The 27,831-nt window shown below is 41.4% G+C and overlaps 2 protein-coding genes across 2 annotated transcripts; one reads left to right on the top strand and one right to left on the bottom strand.

The window, feature by feature from the left end:
• The first annotated feature begins 9,378 nt into the window (after window positions 1–9,378).
• LOC133129662 (C-type natriuretic peptide 4-like) lies at window positions 9,379–14,998 on the top strand. Its single transcript, XM_061243898.1, has 3 exons — window positions 9,379–9,579; window positions 11,603–11,891; window positions 14,156–14,998. The coding sequence occupies exons 1-2, from the start codon at window positions 9,487–9,489 to the stop codon at window positions 11,870–11,872; spliced, it is 363 nt and encodes a 120-aa protein (XP_061099882.1). The 5' UTR covers window positions 9,379–9,486; the 3' UTR covers window positions 11,873–11,891; window positions 14,156–14,998.
• Window positions 14,999–26,168: 11,170 nt separating this feature from the next.
• Window positions 26,169–27,410, bottom strand: LOC133129739 (UDP-GlcNAc:betaGal beta-1,3-N-acetylglucosaminyltransferase 7-like). Its single transcript, XM_061244010.1, has one exon. It carries the CDS (start codon window positions 27,384–27,386, stop codon window positions 26,169–26,171), a length of 1,218 nt encoding a protein of 405 aa, XP_061099994.1. The 5' UTR covers window positions 27,387–27,410.
• Window positions 27,411–27,831: the final 421 nt, after the last annotated feature.

Here is a 27,831-nt window from a genome sequence, read left to right as displayed (position 1 = left end):
CTCTTTCTGTCACTCACACCCTAATTGTTTCAATTTCCCTTGTCTATTTACTAAATCTACTAATGCTAGATCAGGATTGGGTAATACTAACATACTAACTAGCCAGCCTGAGTGAGGCACTCCAGGACGAGTTGGCGTGTCTTGAACCCATCACTCAGTTCGACCCACCATCCGTTTGGACAACCGTGCCAGACAACGCCGGACTGAGAGACAGGTCCTACCCGGCCAGTCGTACCCCAGGCGAGGGTCAAGTCCCCGACCAGAGGAGAAGCAAGCCGATGGACTCAAACCCATGGACCTTTCCCGTGCCGGTATGAAGATCTCAACTGAGGAACGGACACGTCGGAGAGCAACCGGTTCCTGCTTCTATTGTGGGAAGCTGGAACACACCCAAGTTCGGTGCACCCTCCGGTCCAAGAGATCTGCCTCATCTGTTGAGGTAAGAGTGCTCAACAGATATGAAGGGTCTGCCAGGAACGACCATCGCCCCACGCTTACTGCCATGTTGATGCTTCCCGACAGAGCTATCCAGGTTAACACATTGGTGGATTCCGGAGCTGACGCGAACCTCATAGACGAAGTGATGGTCATGGAACTGAACATTCCCACCCTCCCACTACCCCACCCTGAGAATGCTCAGTCGTTGGACAGAAAGACGTTCTGCCGCATGACCCACATCGCCGAACCCCATTCAGCTGATCATTTCTGGGAACCACCATGAGATGATTCAGTTCCGTGTCATCCGGTCCCCTAATGACCAGCTCATTTTGGGATTACCCTGGCTCCAGAGACACAACCCCACCATTGACTGGAGTTCATGCCAGATTCAAGCCTGGAGTCGTGAGTGTCACCAATTCTGCCTGCGATCCTCTCCTGCACCAGCTGAGGGTGTACCCAACCCAAGTCCCCAAGCCCTCTCTGGAGAAGGTGCCCACCCCTTACCACGACCTAGGCACAGTCTTCTCCAAGACACAAGCACAGACACTTCCTCCTCATCGACCTTACGACTGCGCCATCAAGCTGCTACCCAGATCCACACTCCCCTCAAGCCGTCTCTACAACGTCTCCAGACCTGAAAGGGAGGCCATGGAGAAATACATCCGGGACTGCCTAGCCAATGGACTGATTCGCCCATCCTCCTCACCCGTGGGCGTTGGATTCTTCTTTGTACAGAAGAAGGATGGTTCATTGCGTCCCTGCATCGACTTCAGGGAGCTTAACAACATCACTGTCAAGAACAAATACCCTCTGCCATTGATGGACTCCGCTTTTCATCCTCTACACGATGCTACTATCTTCACCAAGTTAGACCTACGCAACGCCTACCACCTGGTCCGTATTCGAGAGGGTGACGAGTGGAAGACCGGCTTCAATACCTCTCTCGGACACTTTGAGTACCTTTGAGTACACGCCTCTACGTCCCCTCAGCTGCTCGGACACAGGTGCTTCAATGAGCCAATTCGTCTCCCCTGTCCTGCCATCCCGGCTTTACCCGCACATTGGCGGTGCTTAAGTAAAAGTTCTGGTGGAGTACCATGATCCCCGACACCAGACACTTCATCAAGGCATGCACCACCTGCGCCAGAAGCTAGGCCTCCCACCAAGCCCCTGCTGGTCTGCTCCAACCTCTGCCCATGCCCAGCCGACCCTGGAGACACATTGGGCTGGACTTCGTTACCGGACTTCCCCCTTCCGAAGGTAACACCACCATCCTCACCGTGGTGGATCGATTTAGTAAGGCAGCCCACTTCATCCCCCTACCTGGATTACCCACCTCCCAAGAGACTGCGGACGTTCTAATAAAGGAAGTGTTCCGCATCCATGGAATTCCCTCAGACATTGTATCTGACCAGGGTCCACAATTCATTTCACAAGTGTGGAAAGCTTTCTGTCTGGCCCTCGGTGCCACAGCCAGCCTCTCATCTGGCTACCACCCTCAATCCAATGGGCAAACCGAGAGGGCCAACCAGGATTTGGGAGCCGAGCTACGTTGTGTCTCTGCCAAGAATCCGGCCTCATGGAGCAAGATTCTCACATGGGTTGAGTATGCGCACAACACCCTGCCCTGCGCTGCCACTGGAAAGTCTCCCTTCGAGATCTCTCTAGGCTACCAACCTCCATTGTTTCCCGACCAAGAAGCTGAGATCGCTGTTCCCTCCCTCGCCACCCACATGAAACGATGTGCCAAGATTTGGAGGGACACCAAGGCCATGCTCTTACGCACGGCAGACCGTCATCGGCGCTTCGCTGATCGCCACCGCACACCAGCCCCAGCCTACAAACCAGGTGACTCCATCTGGCTGTCCACTAAGGACATTCCCCTCTAAGCCACCTCTCACAAACTGCAACCCCATTTCATTGGCCCCTTTAAGATCCACAGCATTTTTAACCCATCCTCTGTTAAACTGTCACTCCCTGTTTCACTTAAGATTCACCCCACATTCCACGTTTCATGTATTAAGCCTGTATCCTCTCACCCCCTATGTCCCCCCGATCCCCCACCCCCTCCCCCCCGCATCATTGATAACCACCCTGCATTCACTGTGAAAAAACTTTTGAACATTCGTAAGAGGGGCCGTGATGTGCAATATCTGATTGACTGGGAGGGCTATAGCCCTGAGGAGCGTTCCTGGGTAGCTCCCAGTCTCATCCTAGATAAGACTTTGATCACAGACTTCCATCGTGACCACCCTGACGAACTCATAGGACCGCCAGGAGTCGGTCGTTAAGGGGGGGGGGGGGGGGTCCTGTCACGTTTCATGTTTGTCATGTCATGTTTTATGTTTAGTTATTGTCTTGGTTATGTTATTGTCATGTCACGTATTATGTTATTCTAGTCTCGCCATGTTTTTATGTTTTATTTCTTGTTATGTTTCATCAGAACCAGAATCTCTTTATTCGCCATGTAGTTTTACGTACAAGGAATTTGCTGTGGTTTGTGGGTGCATGCAAACAACATAAAGAATGATACCAAAAAAATTGGAACATAGATATATAATAAGGTGGAATGTGATCTAGGTAAAAATAAGTAAATATATACAATACAACATAATGCTGAAGCGGGGTATATGAAGTATTGTTAAAGTGCAAAATATAAAATATATAAAATATAAAATATAAAGTTTATGAAGTTTATGGGGGAGGGATAAAAGTCTGTGACAATGGGGACCCTAGGGCCTTGTTGATGAGGCCAGCTGCCGATGGGTAGAAGCTGTTTCTGTGGCTAGAGGTTTTGGTCCTGATGGACCGCAGCCTCCTGCCAGAGGGGAGTGTTTCCAATAGTCTGTGTCCGGGGTGAGAGGGGTCGGCCACAATCCTTCCTGCACGCCTCAGGGTTCTGGAGGTGTACAGGTCCTGAAGAGATGGCAGATTGCAGCCAATCACCTTCTCTGCAGAGCGGATGATACGCTGCAGTCTGCCCTTGTCCTTGGCAGTGGCAGCAGCATACCAGATGGTGATGGAGGAGGTGAGGATGGACTCAATAATGGCGGTGTAGAAGTGCACCATCATTGTCTTTGGCAGGTTGAACTTCTTCAATTGCCGCAGGAAGAACATCCTCTGCTGGGCTTTTTTGATGAGGGAGCAGATGTTCAGCTCCCACTCAAGGTCCTGGGAGATGATGGTTCCCAGAAAGCGGCAGGACTCCACAATGTTGACAGGGGAGTCTCTCAAGGTGATGGGGTCAGGTGGGGGTGGGTTCTTTCTGAAATCTACAACTATCTCCACTGTCTTCACAGCGTTGAACTTCAAGTTGTTCTGACTGCACCAGGTCACCAGATGGTCTCCCATCTGTAGGCGGACTCATCCCCACCAGAGATGAGTCCAATCAGGGTGGTGTCATCCGCAAACTTCAGGAGCTTGACAGATTGGTGACTGGAAGTGCAGCTGTTGGTGTACAGGGAGAAGAGCAGAGGGGAAAGAATGCAGCCTTGGGGGGAACCGGTGCTGATGGTCCGGGAGTTAGAGACATGTTTTCCCAGCTTCACATGCTGCCTCCTGTCAGACAGGAAGTCTGTGATCCACCTGCAGGTTGAATCAGGCACGTTCAGCTGGGAGAGCTTGTCTTGTAGCATAGTTGGCATTATTGTATTGAAGGCAGAGCTGAAATCCACAAACAGGATCCTGGCGTAGGTTCCTGCGGAGTCCTGGTGCTGTAGGATGAAGTGTAGAGCCATGTTTACGGCATCATCTACAGACCTGTTGGCTCTGTAGGCAAACTGCAGGGGGTCCAGGAGGGGGTCTGTGATGGATTTGAGGTGGGACAGCACAAGGCGCTCAAAAGACTTCATCACCACAGAGGTCAGGGCGACGGGTCTGTAATCATTCAGTCCTGTGATCCTTGGCTTTTTGGGGACAGGGATGATGGTGGAGGCCTTGAAGCAATCTAGTACATGGCAAGTCTCCAGTGAGGTGTTAAAAATGTCTGTGAACACCGGAGATAGCTGATCAGCACAGTGCTTCAGGGTGGATGGAGAGACAGAGTCTGGCCCGACTGCTTTGCGGGGGTTCTGCCTCTTGAAGATCCTATTGACATCTCTTTCCAGTAAGGACAGAGGTGTCTCTGAGGTGAGTAGCTGTGAAGTGGCCCAGGCTCCTGCTGTGATAGAGGAGGTGGGGGAGGAGGGGGGCTGGAGCTGGTGGCTTTTGTCCTGGGGGATGGTGTCAGGACTGTCCCATTGACCTTCAAAGCGACAGTAGAATTCAGGTCGTTGGCCAGGCGTGAATTGTTCATGGAGTGGGGGGTTTTTGTTTTGTAATTAGTGATCTGTCTGAACCCTTTCCCAGTCATTGGCTGAGAACTGGTGTTGCAGCTTCTCTGAGTACAGTCGTTTAGCGTCTCGCACCTCCTTGCTAAACTTGTACTTGGCCACTTTAAACATGACTCTGTCCCCATTCCTAAACGCATCTTCCTTCTCTGAGTTTTGCTGTGAACCAAGGTTTGTCATTGTTGTAACTCACCCTGGTGCGTGATGGTACACAGCTGTCCTCACAGAAGCTGATGTAGGAAGTCACCGCCTCTGTGTACTCATCCAGATTGTTGGTAGCAGTCCTGAAAACATCCCAGTCAGTGCAGTCCAAACATGCCTGAAGATCCTTCACAGCTTCACTGGTCCACTTCTTTGATATCCTCACAACAGGTTTAGAGAGCTTTAATTTCTGCCTGTATGCAGGAATCAGGTGGACCATGACATGGTCAGAGTGTCCCAGTGCAGCTCGGGGGACGGCATGATACGCACTGCTAGCTGTGGTGTAACAGTGATCCAAAATGTTCTTCTCTCTGGTCGGACATTTAATAAACTGTCTGTATTTGGGGAGTTCATGGCTGAGGTTTCCTTTGTTAAAGTCGCCGAGGACAATAACTAAAGAGTCCGGGTTTTTCCGCTCCACACACAGTATCTGGTCGGCGAGCATGCGCTGTGCCTCCTGCATGTTAGCATGCAGTGGAATGTAAACACCAACTAGTATGAATGAAACAAACTCACGGGGGGAGTAGAAGGGTTTGCAGTTTATGAGAAAAGATTCCAGATCAGAAGAACAGTGTTGTTGGATGTCGTTACACCAACCACTGTTAATGTAAAAGCACAAACCTCCGCCTTTCGTTTTGCCGGAGAGTTCTGTGTCGCGATCCGCTCTGAAGAGTTGGAAGCCTGGCAGCTGCAGCGCAGAATCCGGAATCGATCCACACAACCACGTCTCCGTGAAGCACAAAACAGAAGATGAAGAAAAGTCCACGTCCACGACCTGTCCACGTCGGAGGAGACGTATGAGCACACCAGCGCGTTGAAGCGAAGAGGCGACTCCGCCTCAAATGTCGTGTCTAGGAAACGACAGCGTCTTCCTCTCCTCCGGCGTCTCACCGTATGTACAAAGGTGAGCGCACCTTTGACCACAATGTTCAATAGTTCCACAGATGTGGCAATGAATGTGGGAAATAAATCCGTAGGGGTTGTAGCCCTGATGTTCATGAGCTCTTCTCTGGTGTATGAGCTCCCCGAATTGTCGCAAAACACTGAACTGACAAACAAAACAAGACAATGAAACGTGCACCGACACACCGAGGCGACCGTCCAATGGCGCCATCCAGCCATTGTCTTGTCATGTTATGTTTCATGTTCAGTTCTTGTTACCATTTATTTCTTAGTCTTGCCATGTCATTTTAAATAGTTTATTGTCATAATTTCGCAAACTTATGTCATGATTTATGTTTGTTTCATGTTATGTGGTTCTGTTCATTGTTTAGCATACACTTTTTCGTGTCTTTCTGCAAACCTTGCATTCCTGCTTTCTCTCTCTCTCTTTCTGTCACTCACACCCTAATTGTTTCAATTTCCCTTGTCTTCTTACTAATCTACTAACTTTAGATCAGGATTGGGTAATACTAACATTCTAACCATGTGCTCAAGTTACCTTACGTTTCTTGTGCATGTCATTTACTAATTTACTAACGCTAGGGCAGGATAGGTTTATTACTAACGATGACTAATTACCTTGTTAACTTGTCAATCCTCCACACCTGATTTCCATTCTCATGCTGCTCTCAAGCTAATTGTCTGCACCTGTCGACGCCTACATATAAGCTCAGTTCCATGTCTTGTCTTTGATAAATTGTTGCCCCCTGTTCATCAGTGCACTTTTGAGTGGTTTTGGCAAGCCATTGTCTATCTGTTACGATCCAAGCCTGTTTATTGACCAAAGATTATTGACTTCTGTTTTGTTGACTGCCCGTACCACGACTTTGCCTGCTGTCTTTGTGCTTTTGCCCCATGGAGCAGACTTCGGTCTTGACTCTTGCGCCGTCAAGAGCCTGAGCCTGCCTACCATCCGCCCGTACTTCTGCCCCGCTGACAGCTTTCCTGGCTACTGGACTTTTTTGCATGGTGTACCGATTACGAGACTGCCTTCTCCCTCGGTACTGTACTTTGGTTTTGGCTGGATTTAACGTGTTTGAACATTACCTGTTTTTTTACTATGTTCACTGGACATTCCCTGAATAAAGCCCTGATGGGACTTTATTACACCTCTGTTTCTCTGAGTCGTGCATTTTGGGTCCAACCCCCCACGCACCCGTCTCAGGCGGCATCCAATTGGAGCATAAAATTCTATCCCTAGCCATCAACAAATAATGTATACCTTTTTTGTATGGAAAACCTATTAATATGTGCCCGAAGAGAACATTACTGTACTTTCAGGGTACATTTGGGAAATTTCCTTGATGAACAAGAAAAGTACCTCCACTGTCACTTTGTCTGAGAGTACATGACCAACACTCCTGGTTTTTTATAACTTCTGAAAGTGATGGTACATCGCAACCAAATATACGGAGCTTCAGAGCAACATTTCAACAAGAACCATAAAAATGAAAAGGCTGCAGCGCCATGAGTGGTAGGGATGGATTTCTCCAGAGCTGAGCTGCCAAATGTAGAGATATACACAGATCTGCAGTAGGAAACCATTTCTCTTCTGTTTCTCAGTGTGTGTCAGTAATGATGCCATCCTATCAGTTCCACGGGTCTGGTACCTGACACACCGCAACAGCAGACAAATAGCTACAAGCCTCATCTTCTTTTCAACTGGCAGGCAATTAACGGCCCTCATGGGAAACTAATTGCATAGTAGAAGCAAGCTGTGGAGGATCAGTAGTTGTTGGCCTTTGTTAACCCAGCTGTTGCGTACTGGAAATGCCAAGAGAGTCTGCATAATAAAGTCTGTTCTGGTGATTAAGCACAGAGTCATCCATGTCAATGAAAAACTTCTGCTGTTCAAATTCTCTTTCTCTCAGATAAATCATGCATACAGGATAGATGATTTGAAATTCTTGGGACACGGGTGTCCTGAAAAGGAATTGTTTTTCCATTTTAAGATTTCCTGTAGCATCTAAAAGTGTGAAAACAATAGATGCTACACATCCATTAAAAAGTCAGCTGAAAAATTGATTGCACCACACCACAATTGTCATGTTTTTTTATTCACTCATGGACATAATTTATATTGTCAATAAATTATTAACTAATATGTAATGGTTTTTCCAGATATTAGGATATACAGTGAATGAATCAAATAACCTACTGCTTAATACTGCCACTATGCGTTTCAAAAGGTTATTGTTGAGAAAGTTGGCCCAGACAATTAATCTTTCCTTGACAATTTTTATGAATGTACAAGCAAAAGCCTTTAGAGATTAAATAAAATATCGGAGCATTTTTTCATGCATTGCTGATTCATGTTTTTGTACATGAAAAATATTGACAACCTATAGGTCATTTACATCAAGTACTTTGGATGATTTTGTTTGGTTAGACTTCAAACCACTACTGAAATTGTCTTCAGTATTACAAAATTTATGTATTTATTTCTTTCTTTCAGAGAAACAGAAATACTCATTAACTAGTCGACAGAGATTTACTACACAGCAGGCAACATTTTGAGGCAATGAAAATAGGCAATTTTGCCCATAAATATGACGGATAACATTTTTCCACCATACTTTGATTTATATCTCAATCACTATGTCATCCTCACGGATGCTTACTTATCTCCATCCTTTGCCGGCAATATTGCCCATCCACATTATTGCCAGTGTATTATGGACATTTCCCCCCAATTTTATATTTGGCCTTTCTATTTGTGTTTTGCCTTTAATACCCAAAAAGTTGTGGGCAGGGGTAGTCTAAAGATAATGTTCTTTGTACATTCTGTGTTCGGTGAGAAACGAATGATTCTCGAAGTTTAATTATACGATGCTTAAGATTTGGGCAAAGCACATCAAACAACTTAATGTAAACGGGCTGTTTTCACAAGTTGGTGATTCTGCCCTTCAATTTTTAATACAATATAGCCATGATATTAACGTAAACAGCAATGAATCGTGAATAACGTGAGTTAATATAGCCTGACAAAACAACGTATGTATCCTACGTCAGGATAATTCGTCCATTGCGATCAATCATCGCAAATCGATTGATACCATAATTAGCGAACAATAAACATATTTGAAACTAAGATACCGTGCACAATAACTATTCCGTTTTTCTTGTTTGATTTATGTCGTTTTCTGCATAACAATTTCAGTGGTGGCTGTATTTCAAACATACATTTTGTATTTTTGTTATATAATTTATTGTAAAATAGTTTCCAGCAGGAAAATGATCCTAGTCAATTCAATCAAATAATTGTTAAATGAACGTAACGTTGTTCATGGAAATGTTTCGTCATAACTGGCAAATGTATAGGCTACATTTCATATGCAAATATGACAAGTTCGTAATGCAGGTAGCAGAGATTAAGGGGAAAACACGCACGAAGATGGCTATGACATCACCAGTGGTGATGTTATATAAAGCGTGTGCGGTGTATTACGGACAGAATAGCAGAATTTGAACATCTTGGGAGTCAGCGAACTGGAAGATATCAAACTGACTTCGAGCAATAAGCGATCATAAGACGTAGCCTAACTTTACGCACAGGGAAACAACTTCAGCATCCAAAATGAATGTCTCGCAATTGATGGTCTGTGGACTATTAATGGCCCTGTTTTCATTCAGCACAGAAGAAAAGTCATTAATCCCTGCGCAAGAAAAGGTGAGGTTTACATATTACAAAAGTGTATTTCTGTTTTCGTGGAATACAACGTGTTTGCATTAATTGAACGGGTAGGCAAAAACATGTGCTACATTTTGTGAATATAACATGATTTTATGCAGCAGCACTTCAAACGATTGTATATTATTGTTACCATTATTTTTACTACATACTGAAGTAAAGGGGGTAGGCAAGTGTTTGGATAACGAAGTGATACAACAGGTGAAATGGCCTATTTACGCTATAGGGGAGACCGGGGCACAAACCAACATGCAGCATGTTGAAACATGGGGATTTCGCATAGTTGCATTTGCGCTAGAATGAAACCCTCTTCTCGTGTGTGAGTGACAGGGCAATTTGAACCAAATTTGTTTTAGCACCCTGAAAGTAATGTTTTTTCACCAACGTGTTTTTTAATTAACTAGTGATGTGTGGACTCCACATACTCCAAATATGCGTTATTTAAATCACCATATTGTGGGCTATAAGGCAGTATAGTTTTTGGCACATTTAACAAGCAAACAGAAAATGTGAGCCATGCAGGAGTTTGAACGCTGTGTTCCAACATGCCCCCACCTATTATAAATGCATCAGCCACAATGTATGGCCATTTCTTCCCATGCATTCATTACATATTAATGTTGCCATATCTACAGGACAATTATCAGATGAAAACGGAAAACGACAAGAAATGCTCGATTCACATACCTTTGAACTGTATTAAAACAAAGCATTTTCCAGTCAGTTTTTCGACTTTTCGGACGCTGTTTAACTTCCCTCGTGGCCGGCGCATTGTTGGCACAATTTCACTCCCGCTACTTTCGACTGAACTGTAATCGCCAAGAATGTCCTAGAACTGTACCGATGATCTGTAGTCATAGCAAATACACGTATCTTTTTTCTGTATGAAAAATATTTGCTCTAATATGTGTATATATTTTTTAATTAGGCGAAAACCTAAAAGTGTTTGGTTGTTCCCCGGTCTACCCTACAGTTAACTTGGTAGATTCGATTGTTGTAAAATAACTTTTGCTTGGTAAATAGTAGGCATGCACAGTATATAACAGGCTTACATTATATGTATGTAATTCCCGGCATCCTGGCTGCCTACTAGCCTACTTCTCGCCTCACGCTCCGACCACATAAGCAGAAATGTTTGTAAGTAGAGAGCAAAGTGTCAAATCACGAGAGCGAATATTGCCAATGAATTTTCTGAATATGTAGGCCTATTTGAAAACTCTAAGCAGCACGTATATCGATCAATTATTTCAAGAGAAGATATTCGCTGGCCATTTCATTATGGTGCTGAACAAAACGCCCTGGATCGTGGGACCTCGCGCGTTGCTGTGCGCAATATTGGGAGCAACTCACTCTCTACCAGACCTCGACCAGAAACGACCAGACAGTCCCACGAGTAGGCTACCTTCAGATTTCATGCTCTCGTGTTCTTCATTTTACGTTTTTTGAAGAACCAATGGTGAAATGCTCGTGCACTGCTGACGACACAAACACCTGTTGTTTGTTGGAAGCCCGTTATGCAATCCTATGGGATTTCACCGTTTTTCACCGGCAAAAACATATTATTGAAAGGCCATCCAATACAATAACATGATTTATCCGGTTTCTTTTCTCCAGGTTTTCATAAAAAAATGTTTTTATAGTGCGCGCTATGGCTTTCATTAATTGCGTCTGAACAAGTTGCCTAGTTAGAAAATACAATCTCATTAAATAGCGTTTTTTGGCTTGTCTATAATTCTTAATCATGTGCGTCAGAACGCTAGATTGGCTTGGGTTTTTCTATGGAATCACCTAGTCCCCTTTGAAACATTTTTTTCCAAGTGTAGGCCTACATTGTTGTTCGTGATAAGTTCACAGTGAATGGCTCCAGCGAAAGAGTCTACTTTCCCTCGTGCAATGCCCGTATTGTGAATCCTGGCACGCGATTGGAGTGGAGAGAACGTGTACGCGTATTCTGACAAGTGATCTCTGGTCTTAACGCTATTTCGTCGTTTATCCGTTACAGGCCCTTAGAAATATGCTAGGAGAAGAGCTTTCCGAATACCTGGCCTCTGGGGAGCGAGAGAGGAGTCTAGAGAGCGCGAGATCGCGTCTGTTGCGGGACCTGCAGGTGAACACTCGAGCCAGGGGCATGTGGTCCCGCATCATGAACGACCAGCCTGCTTCTCGGAAACAGAAGACGGGAGTCAAGAAAGGAGCGTCCACACCAGTCCGCGGTGGCTGCTTCGGACACAAACTGGACAGGATTAGCACCCTAAGTGGGATGGGCTGTTAGGAACACACCAGCACAACAGGTATGAGTCGACTAGTGAGCAACGAGCTACCTGTTAACAGTAAATACCCACTGTGTAATATATTCAGGGCTGAAATAGTAACAAAAGCTAAGATAACCTTGCCACAGATGCCACTTTTTCTTTTCTTTTTCCAGAAACCAATGGTTCAATTCCCATGCTAGATTAATGCAGACGGAGTTGGTGCTTAGGTCTGTGGCATTCCATCAATGATAACTATCCCTGTATTAGCACAATGACCCTGAACAGAACTACCCTCCTCAATATCATGTCTGCAGGGAGAATAAACCAAGTCAGTGCCCAAGATTGTCCTCTCCTCTCTCGCTTCCTCAAAACCCATCTCCTTCTTGGATTGATTTCACTATTTAGTGACCACATACAAGTTCAACAATAAGCAATTCCAGTTTTGGACAATAGCATTTTGTCTGTCTCTGATCTAAAGCATTGAGCTAAAATTTAAATTTTCAACCTGATCAAGTCTGTGCAGATTATTTTCTACAGTTCGGAATAGATTGGTGATAGCAGTACTTCAACTTTTAGCCCACCCATGTGACTCATACATCCATAGGCCCATCCATAGTCATTGAAGTGCAAGACATCATTGTGATAGCTCATCCCAGAAATGATTAGCCAAAACTGTTATTTTGTCATTCCCATCACTGATTTGTTTGTGATGGTAATAACCGGATGCGGTAGAAATGACTAGGCTTTTATCTCACCAATTTCACCCCTATTTAAAACTTGCAAATGCAGAAAAATCATTTATATTGATGCAGAGCATGGTGCTCTATATTCAAGAACTTAAGCTCCGTTGGCCAATGAGAGATGACCCCTATCCTGAACCCCATCCAGTGAAACTCATGCCAGTGTTTTATTAATTCTCTTTGAATGCTGCACCTGACACTACGTTTGTTTTTCAGTGAATGTTAAAAAATGCAGTTAATGCAGTTAACATGGTTGCAAATAAAATGTTTCCATAAGTCATTAGCACATATAGTCATTTCCAGCAGACACTGTCATTACCAACACACAATTTAATTTCTGCCACAGACCAGACTGGTGTTTCAATGGGCTTCATTTTTTAAAAGTTTGCATGGCCAATTGTTCCTGTTATTGCAGAATCACCCATAAACAGGTTATTCCTCAATCCTCCCTGATTCCTCAATCCACTGACCTAATCCTAAAGTAAGGGGAAGGGGAACCGGAGGCTGGAACAAAACAGAGACTAAGCATAACAGCAGGTACTAAGCAGACAAACTAGCAAAGAACAGAACAAACAGGCAGGTTAAAATACACTGACAAATGAACTAAACCATGAACAGGTATGAGTGCTGGGGAGATGATGAGACACAGGTGAAAAGAATGAATGAACGAATGACAGAACTACGGACAGAGAATTGGGACATAAGGCACAGAAACTTAGCTTTAGTGATCAGTTGGTGATTCAGCATACACCCCACCTGTCCATTTCTCAATTAATCCATTTAATTCTAACCTCTTTCTGAAGGAATTATTTGCTGTTTAACACACATAAGGAAATTAATGCACAACAACTATCTGTGAATTTACCTGACTGAATAACAAAGTCCTTATGTTAATATGGGGTGCTTATTCTTTGTAACACACATATAAATGTGTCACACGAAATGTCCTTAATTAAGAGGGAAATTTATCCCTTATTAGACATCAAATACATTCCAAGCATCAGACAGTTGCTGTCACACCTGGCTTTGCACCCCCACTCAACAATTCTGTAACCAAGCTATTAATAATATAACTAACTATGTGGACCCCATTTATCAACACGCTAAAACATAACAAATTTGCTTGCTTGCTAACACCATGAAGGCCACGCCCACAACACGCACAGTCTATCTATAGTATGTCTATTACTCTCCTAACACCTCAACAAGCAATGTCGAAAAACGAGTTTGCAGCTTTGCCAGAGCCAACCTATAGGATTGGATTTCAGCTGTCCACAAAGTGTATTCCAGTCAAGCAGTGTACTCCAGTCAATTGAAGACTGGAACCAGCTCAGAGTGGATGGTGATTTGGGCCTACAACTGTACTTTCAAAAGCATAAAATGGACCGCAAAATCCAAAAACATACCAAAAAAATAGATATTATATTTATTGCCTAAAATAAAATGAAAAAAAAGGAACATGGATGCAATAACAGCAGTGAAATGTATATTTATACACTGTACTCTGTATCTTTAGTAACTGTATTAACTTTGAAATTCTGAGCTTTTCGTTTTCTGTTACAGATCATATGAAGATGAAAGGACAACTTTGCTTTTATTGGTCTACATCTGAAGAAGAATGGCATCTTTATTCAAGAAACATGTTTTTAGGAAAATCATCATCAGCATTATGGAGGCCTAAAGCAGAGACAAACACATACATAAAGTGAAACCATTACAAGCCAGACGGCAGAGTGTAGGAACTACAGCGACAAAGCTGGATTGTCTCTGCTGTACATTAATAACACCTGCATATGTGTGCTGTATTTATGTTATAAAAACTATTTATATGTTTATAAAGGATATATTTATAAATATTACTTTAATTTATGTAACATTTTGAAAAGGATGCAACCTGCAAGTCAATTATGTTTGTGTCTTTTTATCTTAGATGGCTGTAAATGTTTGAAAAATATTCAAAAGAGAGAAAAAGAAACATATGTATGATTGAGTCTCTAAGTAGGATAGATATATTGATTGGATTTCAGTCTATCCTCAGAGTAATTTGACTTCATTTATTATGACCCATTATGTCTTATGTCTACTGGAGCCATACTGGCTCTCCAGCACACTATCCTTATATTTCATCATAATATACATTAACAATCAACTTTGTGTTTAGATTGAATCCCAAACATAGTTACACTAACATATATAACATTTTGCTTGAAATGTATGCTTATTCCTTTGCTATACTGTTGGATGTGAATTTGTGCAATTTCTGCTTGACATACTTGTAAACAGGACAGTATGAGTTTTTGCCAGTCACTTTGAGAAGTGTTGAGGCATGAATAAACATACATGAACAAATAATATTAATAGTTATAACTACGGTAAAAATTAAAGAAATTGATTTTGGTCATTTAATGCTGACTTGTGTCTGTTTTGCTGTGGGTAGATGCTCTACAAGAAGCATTATCCTGAACCAAAAACTTTTTTGAGAAATACATTATACAAAGCATCCTTGTATAAACATATAAACATAATTTCTGGATACTCTTATGCTCTTAAAGATTTGTCATCTTATGTAGGACCTATCAGTTCCTGAAGAAATTAGTACCTTTGCTCTTCCAGTTAAATGGGGATGTACAATGTAGATTCTTACATAAAGCTGAAACTTCTTTTGACTACTCAACATTATTTAATGTAAGATACACTCACTTTATTAGGAACACATGTACACCTACTTATTCATGCAATTATCTAATCAGCCAATTGTGTGGCAGCAGTGCAATGCATACAGTAATGCAGACATGGGTCAGGAGCTTCAGTTAATATTCACATCAACCATCTGAAAGGGGAAAATTGATATAAGTGACCATGGAATGATTGTTGATGCCAGACAGGATGGTGTGAGTATCTCAGAAACTGCTCATCTCCTGGGATTCTCATGCTCTAGAGTTTGCAGAGAATGGTGCAAAAAACTAAAAACATCCAGTGAGCAGTAGTTCTACAGGCAGAAATGCCTTGTTAATGAGAGCTGACTATACAATACAAAAAAGTGGTTGCACTTAGCCCTGCCTGTCACCCTTTTTGTCAGATACCCAACCCCAATATACAAGTCACATTCCATCATTTCACATGCTATTTATTATTCAAAAGCAGGCTGGCTCCTTATTTATAAGCTTACTGAATAATAATATTTTGATAATGTATTTAGATGCTAACCAATATAAAATGGGGTCAGCTCACTAAAAATGCCCTCTATTGTGGAGTCAATAGTGTTTTCACTGTCTTCCTCAGGAGTAATCACTTAGACGAGAGATTTCTCTAAAGGAAGTCTTCTATTTAGACGTAGGTACCGCAAGATATTTTTTCTGTTGTAAAACATCAACATTTCTTGGCATAAAATCTCAAGAACTCAAGAAAATCTCACATTACGCAAGTGAAAAAATGCTGTGTAGTTTTGAAAAACCTAAAAAACCATGCACCGTTGGAAACGTAATGTCATTAGCTAAAATACTAGTCAGTGTAGCTCGTGAGCTCACAGTGTTCCAGAGCACCTATAGAAAATCGTAAAATAATGGCATTCCTATGTATTTTGTAGAAGTATACAACAGTGAAACAGACAATAATGATAATTCCTCCGGAGAGATCCCACAATGAACATTCTATAAATGTTTCTCCAAGACCATGACCTTTTAAGAATTGGAAAATATTATGCATTTGGTTCGCTGTCGCGAAAAGAACACTGACATTATGGTATTTCTTGTAGTACATGGATTTCCAATGTGTAGAGAAGGAGAGGTCCCCACACACTTGTTTTGCCACCCACATGTTACAAAATAAGGCACTGTTGTTGCTAAAGCAAACATGGGTTACATAGATGGAACCATGAGTTTTAACATTTTCAAATGGTATATCCTGTTACCATAGTGAAAGAAAATTGCACAGTGAAAAAAGGTAAAAAAATAAAAAAATAAATAAAAAAACCCCTAAAGGGGTTCTAAGGGGAGACTTAAAGGTTTAAGCATATCCCGGGGTCTTTTGACCAGATTTGGCCATAAATTGTGCCAATGCCAAAACCCACAACAACATTGAAATGTATAAACTTGAAATTATCCTGAAAATGTCTGTACCTTTACACCCAAACTATTTATTGTAGCTGTTCAGCTGTATTGCAGGCATGAGATATAAGCTCATGATATTCTCCATCTGTCAACACGAGAGATATCTGAAGAACATAAATGTCTAGCCTATGAACTGGGCAGTGTAAACAGTGCTAATCAGTTTGGTTGTTTAAATATGGACAAAATGCCAACAAAAACGTCATCTTCATGCGCTAGTTTGTATTGACATCATATGAACCTGATATTGCACAACAATTAAAAGGAAGCTCTTGAAACAAAGGCATTCATGTTGACAACTGAGTCGAGACATTACAATATTGTGTTAAAGCAACAGAAAAAAAAAGCTAAACGTGAATAGCTACACGACACCATAGCTACACTATTCACATTTAGAAACGTGTTTGAGACAGTGGCGGGCAGAAATCTCAAAGTGAGTGGACTGATTAAAGGCTTATTCTTTCTATACCGCATATTCTATCGTAAATAAATTATGTACCCCTTTTCCCTATGTGACCAATTTATACAAGTCCATAGCCTCTAATAAAAGTAACTGCACAATTAATTTAAAAATTGTCATAGATTTGCTTTTGCGCAATTCATAATTCTTATGGATGCTCATGGAGAATCACGCAAATGATCCAGAAATGTCATACAGCGTTTCACACTGTAGCGACATTACTTTTGTTGACGCTTGTTACAGGCGCATATAATAGAGAAAATAACTTACTTGATTGCTACGCGATGGCACTAGCTACAAGAACTAGCTTTGCTGTTGTTAAATATTACAATATTAACTAATTATAGACATAACTATAATAAGAATAAAAAACATGTGTGAGCTATTCACATTCAAATCTTCGCTATAGCACCGTTGGAAGACTTCGCGAAAAGAGCGATACACCATCCATGCGTTTTTGGGGACCAGACAGATTTCCTTGCACGTGAGGACGATTCTACGCCATTACCCAGAGCCAACCTGTCAAAGCTTGTCAAGTAGTAGTACAATACTATTGATACTACAGTACAGTAGTACTAGTAGTACAATACTATTTATGGGACCAAACAAAAGTTGTGCTTCATTGTCGCATTCAGAAATTTTGTTTTTTTTTAGCCCCCAAATGATAATTCACTGAGTAGAGTAGTAAAGCGCGTTCTCGTCCGCACACTTTTACGGATATTTGTGATTCATATATAAAAGGTGTGTATTTGTGATTTACAAAATTATTTTAATCCGTATGCACATTTAATGAATCATGTGTATGCACTTTTTAGTAACTGGTCGGACGGTAGAATGTAGATGAAATCCACGCCAATAATTTGCGTGGCCCCCGGAACAGCGAGGTGAGTATTACTGAACAATACTGTCCTCTGGTGGATACTTTATTTTCAGGTCTCACAATTTTGTATTTTCAAGTGCACCTATCTGTACCCATAATTTGCTGCAGGAACAATCCATCAAGTGCATAGGTTGCAGCAAGCGTGAAATACAAACCATATTATTACTTGTTATGCTTTTAACTGACTTTTTGTTGCGACACAAATGATGGGAATATGGTCCAAGGAAAAATAATAGTATGGGTCTCACAGTACTCTTTCTGCTGTACAACTTTTCCTGGCTCTGATCACTTAATTGGCATTAGTGCCTTGTTAAAAGTCTGAGCACTGTAGTCAGAAATGTTTGAAAATAATATCATCACATAATTTGTCCGATATCCATGATGAAGAGAACACTGAAAAGTTTCCGTCATTACAACAATGTAATGTCAAATGTCTGAAAGAAATACAATTTATGGTCTGATAATTACAAGCAATAGAACAAGTGATAGGGAGAGATTTAACATGTTTCTTTCCTCTTTGAGGCCTATTTAGACTAGAAACCCATGTGCAACTTAATTCTAGAACTGCACCTCTGAAATTTAAATAAATTCAGGCTGCTTAAAGAGTGCATGAGTGATTGGAACCTAGAAACACACATTGGGTGGAGTTTGAGATTGTGTCTCATGTTAGAAGATAATCACTTCAGCATATTTTTTTCCATGCACATTTAACAAAAAAGGTGGAATGTTCTGTAGCTAAAAGCTGGTTCAATAAATTGTTTTTCATTTCAGGGAATTGCTCTAATCAGTGATATATCAGAACTGATCACCGATACTACTGCCTCCACAATATTGCAGACACTGTCCAAGAAAAAAGAATGAACAGAAAAGCTCCAATTGTAGAAAAACTTGCCTGAGAGACTTTGTAGCATAGGGGTGGTTACAACAGCATCATATATTCATGTTTACAAACCAGTCCATGAAGTGAAATTGTTCCAGCTTCCCACTGAAGGTTCTGGTAATCTTGGTGGCAAAGTTACTCATATATTCCACAAGATGGCAGATTTGGCAACGTTACTGGTTATTGGTAATTGTGATGTTGGGCAGGGATTCAGAGGGCTCTGTTATTGTGAAATGATGGTTTTTTGAAAAAAAATCTATTTCTTAATAAATAGTTGCTTGCTCTAAATGCTGGCTTTTGTTGCACTTAATTAATATATTAAAGCAGTTAATTAGACAGTTAACTCACTTCACCTGCTTCCTTGGGTCTGAACTGATTGCGGATATTAAAGTGAAAACAAAACCAGCAGATCCTGTGCCTCTCCAGGACCAGGAGTGAGAACCACTGGTCTGGGCATATACTGTATATGAGCATTCAGAACAGTAACTGCTTGCGTAATTTCCACCCCAACATCAAAACATCAACCATTAAGTTATCCTGGCATTGTTAAATTGGCATTTTAATTTTTGTGTCATTGGCTTCACATAGGAGCATAGGATGTTCTGTAGTCTTTTACGATATCTTAAAATTCTGAGAGCAAATTGTGTAAGTATGGAAACTGCGATGTGCGAAGGAAGGTCCAAATGAATTTTAATGTTAAAATGAACCCTTGCCAAAATGGTGGGTAAAGCTACCTGAGTTCATTGCAAAGCCTTTTGTGTGTGTATAGCAACAACAACCAGAGTTGGGCACCACTGGTATAGCTAATTAACTGCTTTATTGACTGTAGCAAAATTATTGTTCTCCGCAAAAGTTCCTATCACATTACCTGTATGTCATACTGTTTTTTGTTTGTTTGTTTGTTAGACTTTACATTTGGATTTATTTTCCTAATCCCAATCTGAAACTGGTTTGAGTGGTACCTGGATACTGTTGACCTGGCAGTCGCAGTGAAGTAGTAGAGGTCTGTATTGCAATATCAATGTGTGCTGCAGTGTTAGCGTGTCGTCTTCTGCACTGGGTCCTGAACATAGTGCGCATTGCTCAAACAGCTTAGCTGGAGACACTCTTTAAGGGCAGGGTGTGTTCCACTGGACCCTGAATGGAGCTATTTATGGATCAAATCTCCCTTTGCTGGTCATGCTGTCCACGTGCTGTTTTTCCCTTCACTGCAATACACACATCCAATGCATGTATTCTCGTTTGGTTTTAAATGACACTGTTCAAAATAGAAACAACATTGCTGCTCATTCAGCTTTTTTTTACACATTGTAGAGTCAGCCATATCAAGAGGTATAAAATACCTTTGTGCTTTTAGTTGTAACCAACTCTCTCATGAGCAATTATGATGAACCACAGCTAACAGCTACTGCCAAAATCACAGTAGTTTTTACATATAGGAGCTTTCATTCTTTGTGTGATTTCATGTTTCTGATATCTAATTGTAATCTAATGCAGAAAAACAGAGGTGAGAAAGGAAGCCGTCTATAGCACCTGTAATTGGATGGTTCTAAGTCACACTCTTCAGCTCTTTGAAAAGACCAGTGTTCAATGTGTAAGAGTCATTTTCTTAATTGATTCTTAATTGATAATGTGTGTTAACATCAATCATGTGATTAAAAATAATCTTTTATTTTAATCTTTATTACATTAGACCATGTATCCTGAATTAAGTGCTTAGGAAATATGCTCTAAGAATCTTCCTCTGTCTCGCTCTCTAACAGACAGACAGCCTGTGAGATTAATGTCTGCTTTCCACATTCCAGTCTTACAAGGAGTTTGTCTGGAGACAAAATAATAATAATCCTAGGTTGTCAGCATCATGTCTTCCTTGTTTTTGTCTCCGCCCTTGTGGAAAAGTGTGTATAAGAGTCTTATTATGTCTGATTCAAATTAGAGGACTTCTGTTATTTCTTTGCATATAAAGTTAAACTCAAGTATATTGTTGTTTTACTGTGGATCTGTTTCATCAGACGATGCTCACCTGTGATATGTAAAAAGGGCAATTTCCCTGACAAATGAAATGTTCCATTCTTTTGCGTCAGAGACAGGCTCCACGTGGCCAATAGATTTGCATATTATCAACATCTGACAAATTCAGTCGCAATCTTGCTCAGGTTTTAAACCAACATATTGTTGCCCCTGGTCAAACGTTTATAGAGAATGGTTCGAAGAAAGAAAGAAGAAAAAAAAAGACAGAGTGAGTGGCAGTTCTGTGGTTGGAAATGCCTTGTTAATGAGAGGTCAGAGAAGAATGGCCAGACTGGTTCAGGCTGACAGGAAGGCAAAAGTAACTAATAACCACACGTTACAACAGTGGTATACAGAAGATATCTGAACACACGACACATTGATCTTTGATGACGATGGGCTACAGCAGCAGAAGACCAATAAGTCTAATAAATAAGTGCAACATTTGCACATTTGGTCATGTGATGTCTTTTTCTGTATTTTTATTGTGTGAACTTGCAGTTGTGCAAAAAGAAACATACAGTATGAGAAGTATCCCAGTATGAAATGTGTCTGGCATGGTTGAAAAGACTGAGTGATGTAACAGCCAAAGGTACTGTTAGGTGGACCAGTTGAAAAAAGCAAAATATAAATATCCCTGTGGAGCCAAATGATTCCTAGAAGAAAATTGAAACATGAGGCAAATGTAGCTAACCCTGTGTACCTGCAGTGAGTGATTTGGTTGAGCAACAGCATGAGCGACTGGGCAACTGGGCAACTGAGCAACGAAAATGCCTCTGACCAGGTGCCTGCATCACCCATCAGATTTCTGCACTTCCTATTTTTCCAACCAATTTCACCCTACTTTGTGAATAATTGTTCTGCTCGGCTTCACTCATTACAATGGAGAAGCAGCTAAAAATGTAAGAATAGGCAGCAGACTGGCAAATATGTAGCTTGCTCTACCAAAAAAACTCCAAACCACATTGAGTTTTAATGAAAGAGATAGAGAGATCTAGGTAGCTAGAGACCAAGAGAGAGATAAGTTATTACTAGCTACAGTAGTGAGACACAATTTTAAAAAATTAAAAATGGATATAATCATCATGACATAACTATAGAAATTTGAAAAAAAAATACTACACTCTATATAATACTCTTTAATACACTGTATCCCATTATTTCTCTATTTAAAAATGTAGATGCACAAGATCACTATGGTAAGCTCTTAGCACGGGTAAGACAGCCTAGCACACTTGAATGACCCATCAACCAAGTCGCTTACTGTGAGAACACAAGGTAAGGGTCATCCTGGAGGGTTCAGAGAGAACGAAAGAGGAACAAGATACAGTAGGTAGAGTAACCTTGCTGGATAGTGTGGAATTCCCTTGAGGACAGTACTGTGTGTTGATGGTTGTAATGGCATCCAGGAGAAAGGCTTTTTAAGGGCAGACAATAGGATAAGGCACCCTCGGGGAACTCCAATGTAAAGAATGCCTTAAAGATCCAGGGCCTTATAAGGCCATTGAGAAAGCGATAAGAAGGATAACTTTAGAATATGTACAGATGGAAAGGACACTGTGTTCTGTTCTGAGTGGCGAGGGAATGGAGAAAGTGTGATGAACAACTGTGATAGGTTACAGTAAGGGAATGAGAACAGTAAAATCTTTGCATCTGATTTTGCAAAGTAGTACAACAGGATTCAATATCCCATGGGAAATTGTCAATTTTTTAAACCAAGTACCTGTATTGGTAAAATTAAACATACAGTGCAGCCAATAAGTATTTGAACAGTGTTGCACCTGTTTCAACGACTTCTGTTCTTTTGGCTCTGCACTCCAGCACATTAGATTTCAAAAGAGGGGATGAATCAGTTGTACTCATTCGCTTCCTTGGTGCAGGTATAAGAAAGCTTTCAGTATCTAGTCTTGATTCTAGGCTTTTGAAAGAGACATAGGCCAAAAATAGGTTGAACAAAATAAACAGTTTGAATTATTATTAAGAAGAAAGAGAGCACTGGTTACGTCAGTAATTGCAGGGAAGGAAGACCTCTACATCTACAGAGGCTACACTGCTAGAAGAGCCAAAAAGTGCCTGGAGAGTTCTGGAAAAAGGTCTTGTGAACAGAAGAGACCAAGATTGACTTGTATTAGAGTGATGACTAAATAACATCTGTAAATGTGGTGATGGGGGTGTTATAGTTGTATAGGCATGTATGACTGCCACCACAGATGCTGGCTCACTTGCCTTCATTGATAATGTAACTGCTGATACCAGTAGCAGAGTAAATTCTGAAGTGTACAGAAGCATCTTGCTTCAAACAAATACCTACAAACCCATTGGATGGTGCTTCATCCCACAGCAATGATCCCAAACATACACCAGTGTTCTCTTTCTTCTTAATCATGTTTCAAACAGTTTGTTTCAGTAAGCCTATTGTTGGGCCTATGTCTCAGCCTTTTTTTTTTATGCCTCTCACTGTATTTTTTCTCAGCCTCAGAATGGCTTCCTTGACTCACAAGTGCAATAGCAGACTCCAAAGCTTTCTTATACTTTTACATTACATTACATTACATTACATGGCATTTAGCAGACGCTCTTATCCAGAGCGACGTACAACGAAGTGCAAATCAAACACAAGTATAAGTGTGACGAGGACCTGAGAGGACAGTACAGTTCCGAGTCCTAGTGTAAACATACAGATAATCAGAACCCTTGAAGAGTACAATCAACTTCCAAACTAGCATACCACAGTTGGCAGCTAGAATACCCTGAGTAGAACAATACAACAGCCAATAAAAAACAACAATATCTATACAAGTAACAATATCTATACAATCTATACATAAGTGCCATTACAGTCTAAGGCTAATCATGGTGGTGAGTTAGGGAGGGAAAGGTGTAGCCTGAAGAGTCTTCAGTCTGCGCTTGAAGGTCTGAGACTCTGCTGTTCTGATATCCACCGGGAGGTCATTCCACCACCGTGGGACCAGGACTGACAGCAGTCGTGAGCGTGAAGTGCAGGTGTGGCGAGGGGGAGGTGCCAGATGGCACAAAGTGGCAGAACGGAGGGGTCTTGTTTGTGTATAGGTCTTGATAAAGGATTGAATATACCTGCACTAAGGAAGCCACTGAACACACTTAACAAATCAGAAAGACCTCAAATCAAACGTGACAGTTTTACCTCATATTCGCTGTTTCATTTCTAATCAAAAGTGCTGTACAGAGCCAAAAGAACTGTCCAAATACTTACAGACTGCACTGTATGTATAAATAGACCGGTCAAAATGTAAAGACAAAGACAGCCTAAAGCCAAATGTCGAAGCACATAATTTCTCTTCAATGAAAGTATGAAATTCCTCTGGAATACTTTCAAGTGAATAATCTCAGATTAAATGTAATTCAGTAAAGTACATTTACAACAATATAAGGTACTATACTGAATGAACGTAACGGGCATGATTCCAAGGAACTGCTTTGGCATGGATCCCACCTTTGGCAAACTCAGTGGCTTGGATTACCCAGTGGCGATAGGACAGAGTGACTGAAACCCTTCCCCATGCTACTGTTAGTGGGGAGGGGGGAGAGAGGGGTGAAATATCAGTGAGGCATGGGTGGTTTCCTGAAAGAGCAATCTTCCACCAGCCTTCTGTGTTCCTAAATTTTATTTGACTTCCCTTCTGGAATTATGTACAGTGAATATCATGTTACTGTATAGCTGCTCATTTACAAATGATTTGAATAGGAAATGGAGTGTGATATTTTATTTTGTTTGTTTGTGTAGTCTATTAGAATTCACGGAGTGATAAAACATTGGGTTGACATTGAAATAATTCCCCATAATGTAATTAAAACTCCAAATATACAGCATTAAATATACAGTGGGATTCAGAATTATTTGTGAAAAGAACAATGGAGGATCCATTCCTCCATGCACAACTTTCCAGAATCATTGATATCCTTGAGATATCCCCCTCTTCATCCACTTACACCACTATCCACATCTACACAATTTCATTTGTATCAATGCAAAAACAAGCATCAGAAGGATAAAAACAATACACATTAATTGTAATTGTTTATTTAAACAGATATTTCATTATCCCATTTTACATATGTTTTACAATTATTTACATCTATGTATAGTCCCCCACCGCTTTTGATTAGTTTTAACATCTTTATTCATAATTATTCTACATAGAAATCCTACCCAGTCTCATGGCATATATTTACCTCTGAACACTTATTTGCAGAAGCCCAATTACGTTCTCACATGTTCACTTTACTGCAGTTTCAAAATGCAAAGCCACCACATGACGGTAGTCTACCAAACATGTTGCTCTAGAGGATTTAAAAAATGCTCATAGTGTTACATTCCTCAAAATCTGAGCCTCTTTATTGCACCTAGTAGATATTTCATTTTAAAACTGCAGCAAAATGTAACTGTGAGAAAGTAATCATGGATCTGCGAATAATGCTCAGGCATCCAGACTTTTCCATGACACTGGGCTGAAAAAACTGGGCTTTATTGATGAAAACCAAGGAACCTGTACATGTACCAGCAGAAAATTACTTCTACGTTCACAGTTACATATTTAAATTAGTAGATGTAAACCTTCTCCCTTGTGTAATAAATAATGACTATTTCTGTACATTTTAAGCAATTCCAAAATAAATATACCCATCAAATCCTGATTAGAAATCAGGATTTTCTTATTGCACTGTGGCTAATGTGTTTACTTTCTTGACCCTAAACATAAATGTAAGATAGAAAGCACATGCACACAAGCAAAATTTATGACCCTCTAACAAAACTGAGGTAGCTAGAAACTAATCATCACAGTCCATTGTTCACTAGTCAATTCTATGCATTATTTGCTATACATTTATATAGTATACCTTCATAACCCAATGTATCCATACATAAACCTGCAATTTCCTGGGCAGATGTTTGTGTTGCCCCCTCCAAATAACATTAACTTCAATGACTTACCACAGTCATAAAAACAGGAATTCAAAACTCAGTGATATTGACTTTTTTGGAATCCTAAATAAGTTCAATCGCAAGCCTTCATAGCCACTGGTGAAGGCATTGCCTCTTTTGAAACATATAGCACAATAAGTACACACAGTATTCCTTCCAAAGCAAAGGAAAACTTGTTTTTGAGTTGGCTTAAAATAACAGCTTTCCTTTTTTTTTTTGCCATGCACAGTGTAGTTCACAGAAGCTGTGCATGAGCTCCCTGGCTCAGTGTCTGAAGCTATAGAAGTATTGCCTTCTGTGAGCAGATGAGGTCACTGTTGACTAGCCGCCACATGTTGAGGAGATCAGCAGGGAGAAGCTTGTGCACCACAATCATGCTCTTGAAGAAGCATGGCTCTCTGTTCAGCCTGCTGCTCTTGCTCTTTACCAGCCCAAAGGTCTTGAAGGCATTGTGCTTGATAGGGGAGATCCGGAGCACCTCCAGACACATGCCCAGAAAGACATCGTCGATGGGAAACAGGTCCAAGGTTTCAGAGGCTCTATTGAGTTTCCTGGCCAGGGTGCCATCCATCAGGAACCCACCACCCCCCGCATATGGTGGGTAGTGTGTCTTATTGTACAACGCCTGGGGAATATAGTACTTGTTCTCCTTCCTTCGGATAGGCTTGGCTTTGAAAAGTACATCTCCCACTAACAGGTTATCTGCAGAAGTCCCCTCCAGGTATTCAAATATGTTGTGGATGCTAACAAACACATCATCATCCCCCTTGAAGATGTAGGACACCCTACCACAGTATGTGGCAAACCACTTGAGGAAGTGGGTCTCCTTGAGGGTGAGATTGAAGAAGCTGTCCAAGAAGTCCCATTGCAGGATGTCTCCATAGATGTAGTCCTCATACTCCAGCAGCTTCTGGTGATGGGCTTTCTCCAGCTCATTCGATGACTTTCCCAGGAGAAACAGGGTCTTTACCCTCTTCCCATCTACCTCCTGCTCCCTCCCCCAGGTCTTTCGGATTATATCCCTGCGGTCGTGCTGGGTTATGGTGGACTTGATAACTATAAGCAGATAGGTCTCCCCACTGCACTTCTCTGGGTGGTTGATGATCATGGGGAAATACCGACAGTGCCTGTAGAGAAGAAACTGCTTAAAATTGGCCTCCAGACCAACAAACCAACCCATGTTGTTGAAGTTGGGGTTGGCAGTGCAGTTAGTGGAGGCGACATCCCAGGTCCTGGATCCTCCATACTCTGTCTCTCCCTGCTTCTCTGTGATGGCCTCTATACTTGTGTTCCAGACATTTCTGCTCTCCTGGAAGTGGTCCTTTTTCAGGAGGGCTCTTTTGGAGATGGTGGGCTCTTTCTCTGCTTCCCTCTCCAGCTGAAACGGCACTCCTGTGTTGATATTGCCCCTCTGGACAACAGTCAGAGTCACCACAGCCAGGAAGAACATCATACTCACTCTCTTATACATCCTCCATCTGTCTCTGGCTGTCATCCTATAAAAAATAACACATCACCATTGGAGATTGAAGGTAGGAGGGCAAATGAATAATCCGTAAAAAAGTGACATATAATTTTTTCAATATTCAGAATGTTTTCGACCATATACCATAACTTGCTTCTCCGATAATCTGTAATTTAATAAATTAATAAGGACCATACTCTGTAAGAGTATGAACATTTTGATGAACATTTTACTGCGTGCTGGTTACATACTGGAGTAAATAAATGGATACTCTTGTATGTGTACAACAAGCTGCTCATCAAAATGGACCTACAGTAGGCTGATTCATTAGGGGCCGGCCCTCACAACTCTGCTTTCACATAGTTACATTTTCACGTCGAATTAAAATATCATTCTTAACCTTTTGAAGAGTAGTTTTTTTATGTTAAATAATTCAGTGTTCTAGAACTCCATTGCTTTATATTCCCAGTAGTGA

The sequence above is a fragment of the Conger conger genome, chromosome 5, assembly GCF_963514075.1.
Source record: "Conger conger chromosome 5, fConCon1.1, whole genome shotgun sequence".
Lineage (NCBI taxonomy): Eukaryota > Metazoa > Chordata > Actinopteri > Anguilliformes > Congridae > Conger > Conger conger.
The sequence above is the reverse complement of the archived record's forward strand: the minus strand, read 5'-3'. Positions and strand labels throughout refer to the sequence as shown.

Coding starts and splice junctions, on each gene's coding strand:
- LOC133129739 (XM_061244010.1), bottom strand. CDS start 27,386: ATGACAGCCAGAGACAGATGGAGGATGTATAAGAGAGTGAGTATGATG.
- LOC133129662 (XM_061243898.1), top strand. CDS start 9,487: ATGAATGTCTCGCAATTGATGGTCTGTGGACTATTAATGGCCCTGTTT. Junction 9,580..11,602: donor TAATCCCTGCGCAAGAAAAG/GTGAGGTTTACA, acceptor TATCCGTTACAG/GCCCTTAGAAATATGCTAGG.